The sequence below is a fragment of the Aphelocoma coerulescens genome, chromosome 1A, assembly GCF_041296385.1.
Source record: "Aphelocoma coerulescens isolate FSJ_1873_10779 chromosome 1A, UR_Acoe_1.0, whole genome shotgun sequence".
Taxonomy (NCBI): Eukaryota; Metazoa; Chordata; class Aves; order Passeriformes; family Corvidae; genus Aphelocoma; species Aphelocoma coerulescens.
In genome coordinates, this window is record NC_091014.1 from 65,018,946 (window position 1) to 65,038,162 (window position 19,217).

Below are 19,217 nucleotides of genomic sequence, written 5' to 3' on the forward strand. Positions count from 1 at the left end.
TTTTTAAAACCACATCACATCCATGGAAATATTCACTATTTTGTAATATGAAGTTTTCACCATAATCATCTCTCTTGGCTTGGCAAAACCTTGTTATTTTACAGAATTTATGAATGCTACTCAACTGCAGGCATTCTTATTCCATGTGCTCTACCGTCTTTTTTGTTTATTTCTCAATTAGCCTTTTCCATCCTTCACAAAAACACATTAAGCAACTCAGTCCTTGCTTACCTGGGAATAACAGCTATTTATTCAACTAACCAGCACAGCCTAACTTTAAATACCTGGTGGGAGGCCATTATGCTGCACAACAAAAACATTAAACAAAAGCTTTTCAGGTCTTTATCATTGATCTGTTTGTGCAGGAGAGAAACCTCCCCATCTTACATAACGATGAGACAACACGCTACCGAGCTCCTGAAATAAGCATCAGATGGTCTTATCAACATATGTTATAAAGGGTTACGTAACAGAGGCGTCTCTGTCATGCAGCCCCATGACATCAGATCTCCCCATCCTAATCCACGAACACATGGAGCCTGCACGTGCACCAGAGGGAAAGAATAAAAGCTGAAAACAGGTTTGGCTCTATCCCTGCCTTCCTGCTATTTGGGCATAGCTGCATCAGGAAGGGGAGCCCCATGCAAACACACCTGAATTAGAATTAAAAGCACCAGGTGAATAACAAAATAACAATACCTGGCCTAAGTGGCCCTGAAGGCAGGGAAGTCTCACTGTTGACACGGGGACACTGCTTGCCAAACATGAGGCCCTGGTTCTGTCCCTGAGGGATCACTGTGAGAGGCTCACCATGGACCTACGTTTTTCCTAATGGATGCAGTGCCAGAAATAACCATTTCTGGGGGCCCAGAACTATGATATACACCAGCACATATGGCCAAAGAAGTCTGCTGATACTGGGCCTCTATGGAAATTACACAGTCGCACAACAAACAGCAATTTAAGTAGCAGAGCAGCCTTTGGAAAGGCTCGCTGCATTCACTTTCCTGGGATAACACCCAGTCCATCCATACCTGTTTGAATGCTTGCAGAACTTCTGCTCTCTGGCTGAAGTGCTTGAATAGGAGGTGCAGAGCCCCTGAGAGCAACGGGGGGTAGTCGTGCATGATGAGGTGAATGAGGACGCGTAAAAAAGTTCTGCCCCCTTCATCATCAAGCTGAACTGCATTCTTCTCCTTTCTGCAACAGAAATGGCAGGGAAAGGACCAAATAAAGTCAAGTAAATAAGAAAAAATAAAAGCTTTTGAGATAAACGTGCCTCTACACACACTTGACAGAGCTCTTAAAACCAAATCAAATACACTGCAGGAAGGAAATTATAAATATGACTTCAATGTATTTTATAAGGACTTCTCTCCTACAGTTACGTGCTGTTGCAGCAATCTGGTACCAGAATGGACACTGTGGAGCAGAAGAAGTATCTACGAAATGTGTCAAACATTGTGATTAAAATCCATAGTGCAAAAGCATTCACTTATGTCATGGATAAGTTGAGCCAGACTCATCCCCAATCCAAATTAAATGAAGTAAACTGCATCTCATCAGAGATTAATTTGACCCTTTCCTTTTCACTCCTTCCCTTTTCAGCTGCTATTAAAATTTCACTTAAGAAAAAATATGATCAAAAATAGCAATAATTGCCAAAAGCACCATATTTCTGGAATCATATTCATAATGTGGAACGGCAGAAAGGAGATTTACACTTAACATATCAAAGCAGAAATAATGTTTCCAAGAAACCATTCGGTCTCTCTGTTCATTTTAAAGATGCAGATGCCAAGGGCTGTGTGTTGTTTTACATTATGGGAGTTCAGGAGAGGCCTGGAGGCATTGCTTGTGCTGGTAAAGATTGAGAATGCATGAGGGACTGAGAGAGGAAAGATCACAGTGCCCACATTGCAGATCCTTCTCCTCAGCTCCAAGAAAAACTTTAAAGTCTACGACTTTGTCTAAATGGAATTAATTTTTACTGGTATAATTATAATTATACCCGTAAAATTAAACCAATATAGTGATAATGGTAATAACTCTCCAGTGTGAGTGTTTTCCATAGGTTTTTTTTTTATCTGTTCACAGCATAGCTGCAATCCCTTCCAAAACTCTGCAAGCATAACTTGTCATCTACAGGCCTCTGGTGGTCCAGGAGATCATGGCAAGTGGTCCACTCCTGAACTGAGGAGTCACAGGAGAGATTACTGTTGACACAGTTTTCCCAGTGAGTTTGAACACCAAGTGCAATGGCAACCGGTCGTGTGGTCTATGAAAAATACTGGGGGTCAACAGCAAGCTGCTGATCCAGGAAATTTGGGGCTGTAGCCATAAGGTACACCAGAAAAAGCGTCTTTTTTTAGCACCCATGTGAGGCATTATAAGACAAACAGAAAATTAGCCCAATACATCTGTACACCATTCCCCAGCTGCCTTTGGGAACATGATAAAAACTTTCTACCAACTCTCTTACAACTAAGAGGGTGGTCATTGCCAATCCCACAGCCATCCAGGCCAGCTGGGCTGTTTGCATGATTGAAATCCAGGCCTTTCCTGGATTTCTGTTTAAGTACAGCTTATGAAATAACAAGCAGGCAAAGGAAGAGAAAGGGCTATGAAATAAGCCCAGAATAAACAGAGATAGTCCATGAGAAATATAGATGTGAACAAAAGGATATATAAATATACATAGAGGTGAATCTTCAGAGAATATACCTGCCAGCAAACATGGTTTCAGCCTGAGCTGCAATTTCATCTATGTCAGGAACAATTGCTGTAAAAAAATCGGAAGAAAAAATTAAAAAAAAAAAAAAAAAAAAAAAAAAGCAAGCCAGTGATCATCATTTAATCTGCAAAGCAAAATGGAATTCTGTTCCTCTTTAGAGCAGATGGTATCAAGTAAAGGTCTACCTAGTCATTCCCCAACTACGCAAAACTTGCTTTCTGCAAGAGTAGCAGAAAACAAACAGGATATGGGGCAGAGTTAAATTGTGTATTACTGTTCCTGAGGAAGAGAACTGTAGTGATGAACCAAAGCCACAAAGTGCTAGGAGCCACCAGCAGTGACCCACAAATGACACAGATTATCAAACTTTTACATTTTTTGTTACATGAGCCAACCCCAATAAAGCATATACATGAATTTTAGAATATTTACCATAAACCACTTCCCACACAGTCATTTTGCTTTAGAATGGCTTTAATATATCTTATTACTTAAGACTTTAGTACCCCTGTATTATACATGTGCCCATCTCCAACTAGAGCAATTCTCCCCTACTTGCAGGCATTCACACAAACCTTTTGAGCACTTCTGTGTGCATGGGAAGATTCCCTGGAAGACAAAATCATTCCTGTACCCCATTCACCTCACTTAAACCTGTTCTCATTCATCCCCATTCTCCATTTGCAGTATTTTGGGAAGAGCACACATAAAAGAACAAAATATCATAGTGGGGAAAAAGGAATCACTTTTTTGTTAGAGGAGGACAGGCCAGCAAAAAAAGAATCTGTGGAATTCCTTAAGATTTTATTTTTTCATAAGCTTTTCAACTTGCAGCAGCTGTGTCTCTGTGCTGCAGTTAAGCTCAGTGTTCGCAGTTGCCCACCCAGAATTACTTTTCATTGAAAGGAAGTAGGAAGGTTTACCTGAGGCAGTCCCTGGTGTGTCAGGGGGGGATGATGTAGAGCAATCAACGTTTTCAGTGTTTTCCCCAAACTCCCTCTTATAGATAGACAGCATGTAGGATATTCTGTAGTCCAGTCTAACACTGAGAATAAACTACAAGGAAAAAAACAGTGAAGTAAATTTATTAAAGTCCACTATGAAAAAACAATCCATTACATTCACCAGTTTTCTGTGATTTCTTTCTTTACCCTGCCCATATTGAGACATGTTGAACTCTGCCCTGTGGATTGCTGAGTACCACTGGTTGTGTCCAGGGGCTCCAACACGATGCCTTGTCCTCACTGCCTGAGAGCCAGACCAGAACCTTCAAACCCATGCAGACACCAACTATTTCACATTACAGCTGGACTTCCAATGGCCCAAGAAGGCAAGGAGTGGAGTGGGATAGATAGCAAGGCACAATAGGCTCAAGGCTCACCCTCTCAGATGCCTGACAAATGCCCTTTTGCTCCTCAGCTGTGAAACTGGAAACTCATACAGGAAAAATCCTAATTCAGAGCTGGAAGTGCTGCTTTTATATTGGAATAGTGAGGGAAATAACTAGACTGGAAGCATTAGTATGAAATTATGGGCTGGCACTTATACACACGGATGCTTCTTACCCACAGGTAAGGCAAGCACATAATCAAACACCTTTAAGATCATTTAACATATTTTACAACCAGTGGGGATGAAAGACATATGCTGAGTTTCCAAGGCTGAGGTGACAGGTGATCTGAAAGGTGACTTAGCAAATGGTGGCAACCTGTTTCTTTGATTTACAGCTAAAGCCAAACACGCTTCCCAGACCCACTGTAATAGGATTTGTCTATTTTGGTTCCATGATTAAGTTACCCCAGAATTGTACAAGCAAGATTTTTAAAAATAAAAATTTCCCAAGTCCATGTACAGTTGACTAAGTCTATCAGACCATCTGTTTAATTCTGCCTGAGGGCAGAATAGAAATCATAAGTTAAAAAGTCTTTACTTAAAGCAATAGGATGATGTGTTGAGAATTAAATTACTATCAACCAAAATATTTCTGAGAATAGAATAGCTTTAATCACCATTGTACTTGCTATGCATGTTAGTACAATAAATCTAAAATATTCTTACTTGCCTTTGAGACTAATAACACAGTAATGAAAGGTAACATGATTTAATTTAAGCCTTCTTCATTGCATTTTAAATGAAACGGAATTATTTTTTATTTCTTGTGGGCTAGGATCATATACATGCACATTTACTGCAATTCACCCAGTATATGACAACTTGCTTATCTGAAGTAATCTGACCATGTGACTAATCCTTAATTAACAAACCACAGATTAAGTAAGAAATTAGGATTTAGTGTTCTTCAATCCTGAGTGCTCTTGCACTGAATGTGCTGTGAAAAAGGAAAGGTTGAGACAAAATATGATTCCCTCAGGGAATGCACAGGACAAGGTCCTGGAATCATCCTCCTAGGCATCAACCAGTAAAGCAGGGCAATATGGAGAGAAATTCAGGCATAAAAACAAATGAAAATGAGAAGTAATACACACGAATGGTATTATTTAGGTCATATAACTTCATAACACTTTGTCTTTCACTGTAAGTTTTAAACTAAAGGAAGCCTGGAACCAAAGAATGCCATATTGAGTATATTCTGACAATTGATAGCCTTTCAGATGACAAGTAATTAGAGTCATCTAAATCATTTATGAGCAGTCAGAACAAATGGAATCCTTCAAAAGTGACATTGGTACCAACAAATCCAGAGAATTTATAGAAAACACTGAAACATTCCTTCAGGGCCTAAGCGCTGCAGAATCCGGGATTCGATACAGAGCAAACGTGTGCCACTTCATTAACAGCACAAAGTGAAAACTGCATCTCAGGAGGCAGGCTGCTGTCACACAGCCTGTCAGGTCAGCTGGGAGAAAACCACAGCAGCCCACAGACTGTTCTCAGCCCAACAGTGGAAATCTGAAATGCATTAAATGCGCCTCGAAAGTGCACAGCCTCGCACAACTTCAGTGGGGCCAGGGCCAATTCTGCCCTTCATCCAACTCCTGCAACAGAGGGATCAAATGCTTAAATCAAGCAACCACTCCAGTGTAAAATGAGTGTGAAAGAAACTGGAAAGAGACATGCTGTCTTCAGGAAACATTAGTGAGGCAGATTAGAGGATAAGTTCTGTCCTTGCACAGTTACACTGAGAAAGTTTCTGCAGCATCCCATTCCTTCAAAAGTGAAGTTGCTACAACAGGGTGAGGACCACAACTGCACGGTTGTTCACACAGAGGAGTATCCTTCCTCATATCAAAGAGTTATTTCTACAATGAGCAGCCCAGTGAACAGTAAGAATGCAGGTAACAGAACTGGCCACTGTGTGAATAAAGAACCGTGAAATGACTGCTGTGTAATATTTCACCCCTCATTACTACCTGCAAAATCTCAATGATTTTCAATTTGGTGTCCATTACGATCACATCTTCACTGTCTGCGGTGCTGGCTTGCTTGCTTGGGTGAATGCTTGGCTGGATGTCAGGGGTACTGATGGGAAATACAGACCCTCTGCTCAGCACCATTTGGGTCATCATCTCTCCTACCCCATGGATGGTCCTCATGACGTTGTTCCCTGTGCATTAAACAAAAACACAGACATATTTGCTAGGAGTAAAGCACATTTACAAAGCTAGATGTCATACACACACACCCATGTTGTCAAACCCTTTTCCAGTCTCAAGAGGCATATTGAAAAAGAAGCCCTCAGTTCCTGAATTCATGCAAATTACCCAATTAGGCAGAAAGTTTCTACGCTGATTTTCCAAGGTATCATTTCTTACAGGTCAATAGATGGTAAATATGCCAAGACATTTCCATTTGTTAACATGCTCAACAAATGACAAAAAGTAGAGCTAAAGAAATCTCAACTATTCCTTTGCCTGAAGGTGTATTATCCACATCTAAGACAATTTCTTAAAGAGGTTTGCTTAACCTGTTTTTAAGAATATTTGCAAACTGAGTGTTGCATATCCAGTATTACAGAGCATCCCTAGGCAAGCAATTCCATTACCTACTATGTTTATCATTAGAAAACTTTTATTGGTATTTTATTAATACCATCTATTGCTGCAATTTGCAGACACATTGAAAGAGAGTAAAGAGATGAGGCTATGTCAGTCTGATCAGTCTCTCTGTGTGGCTCAAATGACAGGCCACAACTCAAACCCAATTGACACAACCAGCCAACCATCCCCCTTCAAAAAAAAGTCCCAGGAGAATGCCAGGCTTGAAGGCTGTCCTGAAGGTCAAACAGGTATCTGTAATCACAGTGTCCTTTGTAAGTTATTCATGAGTGAAAAAATGATTTTACACTTACGTGATGAAACCTTTGTCCAGTCTGGTTGCAATGGTACCTATCACTGCAAAATCTACCAAGAAATACCATCTGTTGCCACAGATTATACTGGTCTTTATGATGAATTTTGATGGGAAAAGCATCTCAGTGAATCAGTGACTTCCTTGCAAGGGTGGGGACAAGAAAGCATGAGAATATCGTGCTACCTACCTACATGAATTAGTTTCCTTTCTTGCAAAGCACAGATAGGAATGAATGGAGGAAAGGAAAGGAATGACAGCATCTCTTCACAGGAAGAGTGCCAAAACCTAGACTATGCTAAAGGCAAAGAAAAGACTGAAGGAAATGTAGCTTTGCTGAGAGAAGCCTGTATAGTTCTTGTCTGTTCCTTAGTACACTTTAATCACCATGCCACGGTCAAGCTTTACTCACACTGAAGAGACCCTCTTCCCAGATAATCTGCTGTAAAAAGCCAAGGCTGGATTTTATTTTGTTGGCAAAATCCTCCTCTTATTCCCTTCTTTCTTCAATCCATATAGCTCAACTACTGTGTGTAGGGAAAGAGGATGCCTTCAGCCCTGACTTTAAAAGGGAAACACACAAAGAGTTCACTTTTTCAAAGTGAATGAGGCAGATTAGTGTCAGGTTTGAGGTCCCATTCCGCATCTGGTCTGGTGTGCAATCACTCTGAATTGGTCTTTTGAAAATAATACTTCAAGCCCCTACAAAAGAGAGGGAAAAAATGTACTTCTGACTTTGCATGATGTCAGGGAAAAAAAACCTAGAAGTCAAACTACAGCCTGGATCCTCACATTAGGCAGGCACAGAAAATTCTAGCTGCTTACACAGGCATAAAGCAAATAAAATCATCAGAAATACCCTTCATGACACAAAATGAAAATGGTGTGTTTTCCTTTCAAATCAAGTAAAATAACATAAGGAATAACATAGGATGGATATTTCCCACTTCCCAACTCCTTTCTCCCAGTGTGTGTCAGAGACTGAAAATACTTCATGCCTCAAATACTGATATAAAGTTTTGCTCATTATAAAGAAGCTACAACCGAAGAAGCCTCCCTGAAGAGTGGGACTTTGAACTAAAAGTCAAACTGTTGATTAGCTAAAGGGAAATGCATTGTTTAATTATTTCAGGCTGAGGGAAAGGAATGCATCCATAAAAGGCCAAAGCCACCAGCTGCAACTATCCCTGGCTGAGTTTGGGGTGGGGGGAGAGCACAGCTCACAGAAGCCAGGTTTACACAGACTCCCCCCAACCGAGGGGGAGGAGGAGGTTTTGGGTGCATGGTGTAACCTTTGGTGAGAGGCAATAAACACCCATCCTCCAATTGCACAAACTGGCCCAGCTGTGGAACCCCCAACCCCACAGGCCACATCCACGGGACCTTCATGTGAGAGGCTTGGCCCCACAGGGCTGCACGTGGTGCAACAGACCCAGAGTCTGCTGTGAGAGACTGACCCCCCACCATGGCTGGACGTGCCCACCCAGCCTGAGCATGTACACCCATGGGACTCTGTGCCTTCTGGGGGAACCTTCACCACCAAGAGACCAGCTGGAGAGGATCAACAAGCATCATTGGGATCCACGGAGTGGTGATATTTTCCTTATTCTGTCCCTGTCAACTCTTTCTGTCCCCCCCACCTATTTTCTACTTCTTTCTCTCTCTCTCTCTCATATTTACCACCAAATAAAACCCTTACTATTGTCACTAGCATATGGTCTCGTTTGCACCTTAATTCAGGCAGAGGAATTTCTAAGAACTGGATCATAACAGTGTGTTAAACAAGTATTTGCACTGACCACCACTCAGTGCACCTGTGCAAAGCTACAGTACTACATGGAGGACCTTCAACCCTGAAAGCACCTTCAGCAAAACCAACATTTTGCATCTTCATCTTCAAACCATGAAATAAATGACATCATCCATTTCACTCTGTCCTTAACGCTGACAGATAAGCCCACAACAAGACCTGTAGCTTGAGCAGCTGCATCATGGCCTGTAATACCCCTGCCATACACCTCAGTTGAGAAGTTATCATCTCTCACAACATATTTCAAAATCCCTTTTGCTCAGTTGTGCAGAGGGAAATATAAATAGAGGGTACTTGGAAAGCTCAGGAATTATTTAAATTACAATTATTTAAAAAACAACTTCAGTCATTGGAGTTAATGATAAGGAAACCACTTAGGTCTAAGACAAATCCAGAAGATATTCTTCTCAAAAACAAGATACAACTCCAGTTTGTCCCAAATGAGGCAGAAGAATTCCACTTTATCTTGAAAAGTTCCTGCACACCCTTCAAAACTGAAGTCTACCTGGTGTAAAGCTAACAAAAAAGTTAGTTACATTTTCTTGGAGAAAGCAAGCTGGGATTTTGCCTAGACCATATCTTGCTTATTTCTCTGCTATTACTGAGGCGCTGCACAGGCATGGCAGGGGATGGGATTCAACTCCTTCTGTGGAAAAGGAATTAGTCACTGTCTCTGCATTTCAGGATGACCTCCATAAATGAGTAGACCATGTTTTCCACCTCTAGGACGGACAGTGAGAGGTCTGAAATAGCAAAGACTGTGAGGCACTCGGCTAATGTGATACTGGAGCCTAGAAAAGCATCTAAGAAATAAAAAGAAATGAGGAGACTGCTGTCCTTTCCTGTTACCCACAGAACACCAGTGGTCAAAGGTGACACAAACCAGTGAGAGGCAGCTATGAAGCTGCTTCCCAACACCATCAGTAATAAGGATAAACCTTCTGTCCACACATTCCTTCACTATTGACCTTCATGCAACTGATCTCAAAAGATAGAGGCAGGAAAGTGAAGGAGAATTAAGGTGGTACTTATTATCCCTGCCATTTCAAACAGCATTTCATTAATGCATAGGAAAGGATTTTAGTAAGAGAAAAGACTACTTAATCCAGTTCAGTATTTACAACTGAAATGGGTAGTGATTCAATACTGCATTATTTCTGTCAATAACAGCAGGGAGACAAGCTGTCATCTTGGAAAACTTTTTAACCAACTGCTTGATGCTGCCTATAATTTTCAGTTAATTCAGAGCAGGCTTGGGGAGAACATTCACAGACTTAAAATGCTGCAGCAACTGGAGCAATTCAGCATTTGTTTTCAGAGAAGGTATTTCAACAACTATGTTTTGCAGGGTGCTGATGAAATGCAACCCTCTCCAAGGAGCAGACAGCAGTCAAGCAGCACATTCATGGATGGCAGTGAAGCAGCTGATGTGTCTCAACACCAAGAGGAGCTGCTCTACCTTGTGAAAGAAGCCATGGAGGTATTTCATGTACATAAGAAGTGGGCAGAAACTTCTCTTCCAAAAGATCCCCCAGTAATCAGCACTGGTGATGCTCAGTGTTGTCTGTCCAGCCTTGGAAACCTGGACTGTGTTAAGCACAGATTTAAATCTGTCCCTCACAAGCACGAAGGGCCAGCAGCAGTCTTGCTTGAGCACAGTTATCCCAGCAGGGAAGGGTGTGCTTCCCTGAGGTAAGGCATGCAGGAAGGTTACTGCAGCTTAAAAAGGGACTGGCTCTCTGTCAGCTAAGCCTGCAACAATGCAAGACAAAATACACTGGCTCAATAAAAGAGATTTAAGTTCTTAGTACATGTGCACACAATGACTAAAATAAGGGAGCTCTGATCTTAGTCACATCTCCAACATGCTTCCTGAATACCAATGACCAAGGAAAAATTAACTTACTGCCTCTGCTAGTTAACTGAGCTAAATCAGGAGAGAAAGCGAGTAGATGTGAACACTGATGACTTTTATGTGCACTTTGCTAGAGATAAGCGAAGAGAAGCCTGAGCTGTGCCTCCATATGGTAGTGCCACCCTTAACCTGCTGACCTCATCTTGGGCTGTTTTCTTCGAGGTCAAGGTACGAACATTTATATATGGCTGTGAAGCGTGGCAGGGAGAGAACAGTCCTTGCACTGTTGTGAGGTGCTAATGTGTGCAACCAACCACTTCTCTCAGCAGCAAACTGCTGCAGAAGTGCTCATAGGCGTGACCAACCAACAGAGGAAAAGAACACGAGAAAATCTCCTTGAATCTTTTTCCAATTTTCCCTTCTTCTCTGTTCCTCCCTCTGCCAAGACAAGTCAAATGCCAAAAGCCTTCCATAAGCAGTGGACCCATTAGAAATGTCTCCTATTGAATGTACAGTCTCAACAAGATTAGTCAATGGAAGAGTGAATTCGCTATGCACAAGTGGTAATTTAAAGGCGCTGGAGATTGACAGACACTGAAAGAAGAGGAAAGAAGAGAATGCTTGTCATGTTTTGAATAGACAACTGTGCATCTCCTTTTCATTACTTTTTATTACAGTGATCACAACTTCCTAATGAGTATCAGTTTCTGTCACAAAACTGTAGCACATAATCTCATACAATTTGGCACGATTGACAACACAGCGGCCTCTCTGAGAAGAAAGGCTTTTCAGAGGAGTCAATTATGGGAAAAAAATAACAACCACCCAAGTAATCGAAACAGTGGATAATTTGACACTTCATTTTCTACATAAACATATTTTCTTGATAAGTCATTTACTGGTTGCAAAAATTCTAAAAGCAGAATATAAAAGTAAACAACAATCTGCTATGCAATACAGTATGGATGGTAAGTGACAAAATACCATATTCAGTAAGAAAAACAACTGTCAAAGGCAGCTGGCAATTCATGCCTTTTCTTCCAATTGTTCCCAGCCCATTGCTATGGAGCATCCTCAGTTTGCTCTCCAGGACCCACAGAATTCTGGCTATTTCACACACAGTGAAGAGAACTGTGCAGAAGCTGAGGGTAATACTCAGTGGAAGTCTCAAAGGCTGGCAGATCCCCTTAGAGCCAGCAGTCCTCTGCTCCACAGAAATCCCCAAGGGATGCCAGGGAACCAACATGCAGCCTTGTTTATTTAAAAATTAACTACAGGCACCTGCTCTAGTCCCTAGTTGCCATGGAGGGACAGAGCCTGCTCTTACTACCATTGCTGTTCAGTCTTCCTCAACACAGAGGGATGAAAGATGCATTCCTAGGACTCCATTTTGAAAACTGCTCAGCTATTTTTAGCTTGAACAGTTTCCCACCGTGCTCATCTCCCTACACAGAAATTTTAAAAGTGCCCATATTTTCAAAAGGATTTTTACACCCAGCAGCTTTCATTAGGGATGGGATCAGCTGGATCCTCGATGCTTCTGGAAATTAAGTACCTAAATGGGAGCTGCCACATAGAATCACAGAGTGGTTAGAGTTGGAAGGGACCTTAGAGATCACCAGTTCCAACCCCTTTGCCACAGGCAGGGACACCTTCCACCAGGTTTCTCAGAGCCCCATCCAGCCTGGCCTTGGACACTGACAGGGATGGGGCAGCCACAGCTTCTCTGGGCAACCTGTGCCAGGGCCTCAGCACCCTCACAGGGGAAGAATTTCTTCCTCATATCCCTTTCAAAACTCCTCTGTGTCAGTTTGAAGCCATTCTCCTTGTCCTGTCACTCCATGCCCTTGGAGTAAATAGTCCCTCTTCATCTTTCTTGTAGGTTCCCATCAGGTACTGAAAGGTCTGATCAGATCTTCAGGAGATCTGTTAATGACCAGAAAAGACAAATGTATGTGCATCCACTACCCCAACAACCTTCATTAACCTGTCCATAAAAATCAAATATATTATTCAATCTTGCTTATAAAAAAAGGGAGGTGGGGGAAGGAATTAAAGGTTTTACAAAAATGTGACAAGTCTCACATGGTCTATGCAGTTATTAAGTTATAGAAACAACTCTCTGATGTCATCAAACCTGAGCATGCTTTTGATTAGGAGACCTGACACTTCAGCCAAAACCAGCACACAGGACCTTGTCTCAACCCATGTGTTAGTGTAGGTGCGTTCAACCAGGTTTTAAGACAGAATTCACAAGAGCAAAACTCCAAATGTCCTTGGCTTTGTGGATTGCAGTGAGATCTACACTATTGCTCCACCAAAAGCTTCCAAAAAAAGCTTCAGTGCCATCTTAAAGCACACAACACCACCAGTCCTTGGGGATCCTCCAGCAGGGAACCATGTGTGCAGCGATGTCTAAATACCAAGGCCAAGATTAAGAATCCAGTGGCAGCTTTAGCTCTGCATTTCTTTGCTGATTTGGCTACATTGCTTCATGCAATTTAATTTTTCTGCATGAAAAGTTACAGCCATTTTAAGGACATACAATAACAGCACTTCACTACCTAAAGGAACACATTTTATTTCAAACGCTTTAGAGGTGTATATTATTTGCCAGAAGCATTAAAGCCTTACAGTTCTGTTTGTGAAAGAGGTATTAATTTTTACAGGTTTTCTGCAGAATTTCTTCATAAAGACTTCAGAACCTACCATAAACAGGCCAAGAATCACACTTTATGTCTTCATTAAACCATTTTTCATCGCTCAATAACTAGCTGACCTCAGGTAACGCTTACAGAAAACCTAATGCATGGCATTAAGGACACATGGTGAGGTATCCCTTCTATCTTTTATAGTCCTCAGAATTAATGAGGCAAAACAAGGGAAAAAACTTACAATATGCCATGCACGTACATTTGCTACCCAGCCCCTGAGTGAATCTGGCCACTCCAGCCTTCCCATAGCCACAAAATATCCACAAGCCCTCCTTTTTATAGACAAACTCTCAGCTGCCCAGCCATGGTGAAACTCCACCCAACTTCACCTTCTCCAGACATTCTGCAGGTTTTTGCCTATCCCCAAAACCACAAAGCAGTGTCAAGCATGGCTTTTATGCCCCAGACATTAGTCCAAGGAAAAAAAAACGTGTATCAGCATGCTGGCCTTGAGGGTAAAAAGCACCATGGGAATCAAGTCTCCTAGCGGAGTTACATCTGTAAGACAGATATTGATTCCCAGAAGAGCAATGGTCTCTGGAATCCCATTAATGCACAGGTCTTATGATGAGGGAAAGAATAAGGGGGAAAGAGAAATGGTTCATGGCACAGAATTAAGCTCTCAGACTGACCTCCCCTTTGGTCTGGCAATACTTTGCACTGAACAGCAGTTTCTTCTCTGTAGAATCTGTGACTTACACAGTTAACTTTCCTTTTTCCTCTTATAACCTTTCTTTTCTTGTAAACTGCTGGTATAAATTATTGCTCCAGTCTGCCAGGCAGCCACTGCCTCATTAGCCCTGCTAATCAAAGTATGCCTCAAAGAAGACACTGCAAATTGTTAACTAGACAAAAGTTCAGGTAACAGACATGAATGCAGGGCTGGGAAACAGTAGAGTAATTTTTAATAGTCTTGGCTGAAACCTGGTGCTTCTTGGACACAGAGGACCCATAGGGACCACAGAAAAGGCAGGTGTAGTCCTGTTCTCAACCCTCAGTGGCCTCACTGGTGCTTCCAGTCACTGTGCACCTCTACTTGCAGCCGAAAGGGCTGGCAGAAAACGTGATCTAACTGGAGCTGGAGCTGTCACAGCAGCAGAAGTCTGGACAAGAGTCCCCTGACACACAGAAACACAAGCACTGCTTTGCAGAGAGAAGGCAGCAGATCTCACCAGCGCTGAAGACTCCAGGAGAAGGCGAGGCTTCCCCTGTTCTGCCCCCTGGCAGGATGGAATCTTGAGTCCCTTCGGTCTGCAGGAGGAACACACCACCAAGACAAAGACCCAGGCACAACATGAAGCAGCTGGGATATCTGACCACCAGTTTAACAGGTAAAAAGAGGCATCTCCTCAGGCAGTTGTGGGCAACACATTTAACGTGAGAATCACAGAGGTGGGAGCAATTTAACCTTATTATAGGCAGTTTTTAAAACCTGTTTTTGCAAAAAGACTGAGCAAAGGAAACCACTCATGTCAGTGGACAGTGGCTCAGGAAAACTGTAGAGCTCTTGAGAGACAGACACACTCTGCAGATAACTCAGAAAACCACTGAGGGCTTTTTAAGCTGGTGCCCAGAACTGTGAACTGCACTCCAAGACATATGCAGCTCATATTCAAGGATGTATTTCCTGGCATGTCATTATTCTTATTCCCAAACAGCAGTAACTAAACAGCACTGAGCTGCATGGCAAATGTGTAGCTTACCTGGTGCTACTACCATGTTGCTTCCTCTTTCAGACCTGACATATGCCATAGTTGCATGGTTTGACTAAAATCAGCTATTTGAAAGAGCAAATAGCACCTAGAGAAAGATGTGCATTTTAATTCACAAAGAATAAATTAGCAGTATTGGACAAGACAGATTGGCTCCTTACTCTGGAATGATACAGCAGGGTGCACTTACTAGGAAAGCAACGACTTTACCTTTTAATTAAAACTGCAAGAGATTATAATGTTCTTGAAAGGTGCCGGAATGACAGCACTACTAAATGAAATCCTCATTTTCTCCTTAAGAAAAAAAATGCCTCTTTAGGACACAGGTAGTATATTTTGTATACCCCCATATATTTTTTTAGAATCTAAAAGGGAAAAAAAAGAAACAGAAAACAGCTTCAAATATCCACAAAAATAATTCAAAGGTAAGACATACTGACCAAAACAAAAAAAAAAAAAAAGAAGTTAGTTGCAAGATTTTCAAGTCAATTCATTTTTAGGGTGCAATCTAGATAAGAAGAATTTCCAAAAATATACATCCTTACTTTTTACAGGATCTTGTCTCATAGATGTTTCTTAGCCAACTTTCCCCAATCTGTCTTCATCAAATAAGGTCACACATGAAAACTACATGCACACTAAATTTAACTCTGGTTAAAGTAACCTACAGTGGCATTAAAATTAACCTTTCTAAAGGAAGTAAGGCTTAACATTTACAATAATATAAGGATCAACAGGACAAGGGGGAATGGCTTCATACTGACAAGAGTAGGTTTAGATTGGATATGAGGAAGAAATTGTTCCCTGTGAGGGTGGGGAGGCTCTGACACAGGTTGCCCAGAGAAGCTGTGGCTGCCCCATCCCTGGCAGTGTCCAAGGCCAGGCTGGATGGGGCTCTGAGCAAGCTGGGATAGTGGAAGGTGTCCCTGCCCATGGCAGGTGGGTTGGAATGAGATGATCTTCAAGGTCCCTTCCAGTCCAAGCCATGCTATGATTCTGTGATCTTTTAGAATCTTTGCCAAACCAAGACAGAGAAACCCACAGAAAACATCAAGGACTACCTCAGCCACCAAGGTGGCTCCAAATTTAAGCAAAGGATAGAAAAGGACATCTTAAAGTTAAAGGTTAAGTCTTTATGCAACTTCCACTAAGACTAAAAATACATCCCATTTTGCAGACTTGCCTCAACAGTTCAACACTTGTCATATATAATTCCTTACTTAACAAGTAGTTTTACTGACATAAGTGGGTGTACTTCAGAAATAAATATTAAACAGGGAAGAAGACTCAAGACTGCTGGTTGAAAATTTGGTTGTTTCAATTCTGAGCTGCACACCTCCAGGAAAGCTTTCCACAGCCAAGACTCACCACATTCCTCCACCCATCATTAATATATTTCCCAAATTCCTGACTAGAGTTTTCACAATGTGGACTGGTCAAACCAGTCAGGAATCCAGCTCACCAGTTCCCTACAACTTCACATTACCAGAATCAGCTGTTAGAAGCTTTTGCTGCTACTGACCTGGAATAATGGAAAGGCAGCATAACCCATCTGTCCCCAGATTTATTCAGCACTGATTTTCTCATAGAAATCAATACATTTTAAGAAAATTAAAATATAAAACTTACCATGTAACATATATAGATTCTGACCAAAATTCTTAACTTCTACACAGGGGCTACCTTCTATCTACTGCAGCATAGGAATTACATGACTTATCCATTTGGGCAAACCTCTTTTCAAGTCATTTTTCTTAGAACCTGAAAATAACTGCATTTTTGAATTGGCATAACTATTGACAAAATCTTGTTGTTAAATATACATTTACTATCAATCTATGCAAATTTACACTTAGATAGTGATGAAAATTAAAATATACAGAACCTAAGCTGTTATTCAGTAGCACTTTTTCTACAGAAGATTTACAGGATCACGCCCCTAATGCTTGATAAAATTTAAACATATTTGTTTATACCAATAAACTGTCAGTCTCAGGCATCATGACTGGCTTTCAGTGTTTGTCAAAACCAGAGTTTAGAGCTACACTTCAAAGCTCTAAGCTCAAGGAATGAAATACATGTTCTTACTGAATTAAAGCTTATGCCTAGACATTTGTGATCCCTGACTGGAAGCTTTAAAAAACATGCAACCAACAAACAAACATAAAAACCCAAACAAATCCCCACAACTTCTGTAAACTCCAAAATTAATCATTTACTTCCATACATTCACAATATATACACAAAATCACAACAGAAACAATCTTATCTTTTTGTTTGCTTGCTTAAAGAATGTAATGATTTTTGCAACTCAAGGAAGCTATTTTTTCTTTAAAAAGGAGCTCTGTTAACCTGCACATCCCTAGAGTAACAATGTGTTGGAGGGACACCTACCTGCAATATTCTGCAAAGGTTTGGTATGAATGTTATAAGCATTGGACCTGCCAGAGAGGATGCTGCAGTCTGGAGGGATATGGGAGAGCAGAATCTGACCTCCTCTAAAGGCAAGAACTCACCCTCACCCCTACCTGACTGGAGAGAGGGCTCCCACCATCCTGAGAGAGGTCAGGGAACAATCCATCTGTCTATATTTAATGGAATTTATGAATAAGAAAACATCTGCTAGAAAAAATCGACAGACCATTCTAATTTTAGCAAATGCCATCACATTTTCCAAAATCCAAAAAAGCCTAGACTGAGATAATTTCTACTTTAATCCTTTTTAATAGCCTAAGAGATCTGTATTATACATTAAAAGAGACAATAAGAAGCCAGGACAGGTAACTAATAAAACAACTAACATGTTCTGAGCAACACAGTTTTATAAGAGAGGATATCTGTGTAAAAAGGGAAGGGAAACCCTTGGTGTACAGTCTTATAATTACTATAAAATTGAAAACCAGTATATACCTACAGCTTTGCATGGTGGACAGTCCTTAGTCTCAGAGTGAGGGGAGATCAAGGAAAAATTCCCAAGACCAATTTCTATGCTTGCCTGTTCATTCCTCAGGATCCCCAGTGGATCCTGGATAAGATGGATCCAGACTCCACATGACCTAGGCAACACCCCTAATTCTAGACTCACCCTTAGGATCATCTACAGTCCAACACATGCAGAGGCCCAGAAGTTCCAGCCCAGCACCACCCCTCAGTGGTTCAATATGAAGCTAAAGTGATGCTGATTGATTCTTGTGTGGTTCTCCTTAATGAAATGTGCTCCCCTGTTTTGCTTGAGTAATGTGATTTTCAGATGTAAAATAATGTTCTTTGAACATGAAGTTCTATGAGCTGGATGCTCAAAAATAGTGAATAGGAGTTATTAAATTGCTTCATCCTTGTGTCTTTACAGCTCATGGGTAGGTGAGTTTGCACCTCCAGGGAAAGCAGGAGGAAAGGCAAGGTGCTCAGACACAGCAGTTAAATATTCAGGATCATTCTGCCTCAAGTGCAAAGTGAATGCACCATTTATGTGGTTTATATCTTCTCAGTCAGAAAGGAAAAGGCAGGTTGAAGAAAAGAGCTGACCATCCAAAGACATCCTTTTCTTTTACAAAGACTGTAGAAGGCCTCTCCGGGAAGTCTTACAGCTATTTCTACATAAAAATACCTTGTCTCACCACAGCAAAGTTTCAGTGCCTGTTCTTAAGTCAAGACAGCACAGCCAATACCTCCAGACTCCTGTAAGATTGCAGACAGGACTGATAACAGTCTGCACCAGCAAAAAAGCCTCTCCAAAGCAATGGGCTTTCTAGACACAGAGTTAGTAGAAAAAGGGGAAAAATCCCAACCAAACAAACCAAAACAACTCACAGGTAATTACCAAAAGAACATCCATGGATTGTCATATCCTGACCTGAACTGGTCAGCGTTTGAAAGGTAAACAGTCATGGAGACAGTTACAAGCAGGAAAGAAATTTAAATAATCTGTATAAAGGCTGAAACTAATCCAAAAAATCACACCTTTGTTCTGTGCCTTTTTTGCTGAAAGAACATGAGACAAAACCACGTTTCTGACAAAAAGTTTCCAACAAGGCTCCAGTACATGGTTGAGCATTAATAAAAAGGCTACTGAGCTTCCATTTGT

General features: G+C 41.3%; 1 protein-coding gene across 9 annotated transcripts in view; it reads right to left on the reverse strand.

Annotated features, from left to right (window-relative positions):
• ITPR2 (inositol 1,4,5-trisphosphate receptor type 2) overlaps positions 1-19,217 on the reverse strand; it is a 246,210-nt gene that overhangs the window by 147,859 nt on the left and 79,134 nt on the right. For all 9 annotated transcript variants that reach the window (XM_069003276.1, XM_069003280.1, XM_069003275.1 and 6 more), the window contains 4 exons: positions 6,106-6,299; positions 3,658-3,790; positions 2,725-2,782; positions 1,035-1,200 (listed from right to left, as the gene is read on the reverse strand). In XM_069003276.1, coding sequence (XP_068859377.1) covers positions 1,035-1,200; positions 2,725-2,782; positions 3,658-3,790; positions 6,106-6,299 — 551 coding nt within the window. The remainder of the gene's footprint in view (positions 1-1,034; positions 1,201-2,724; positions 2,783-3,657; positions 3,791-6,105; positions 6,300-19,217) is intronic.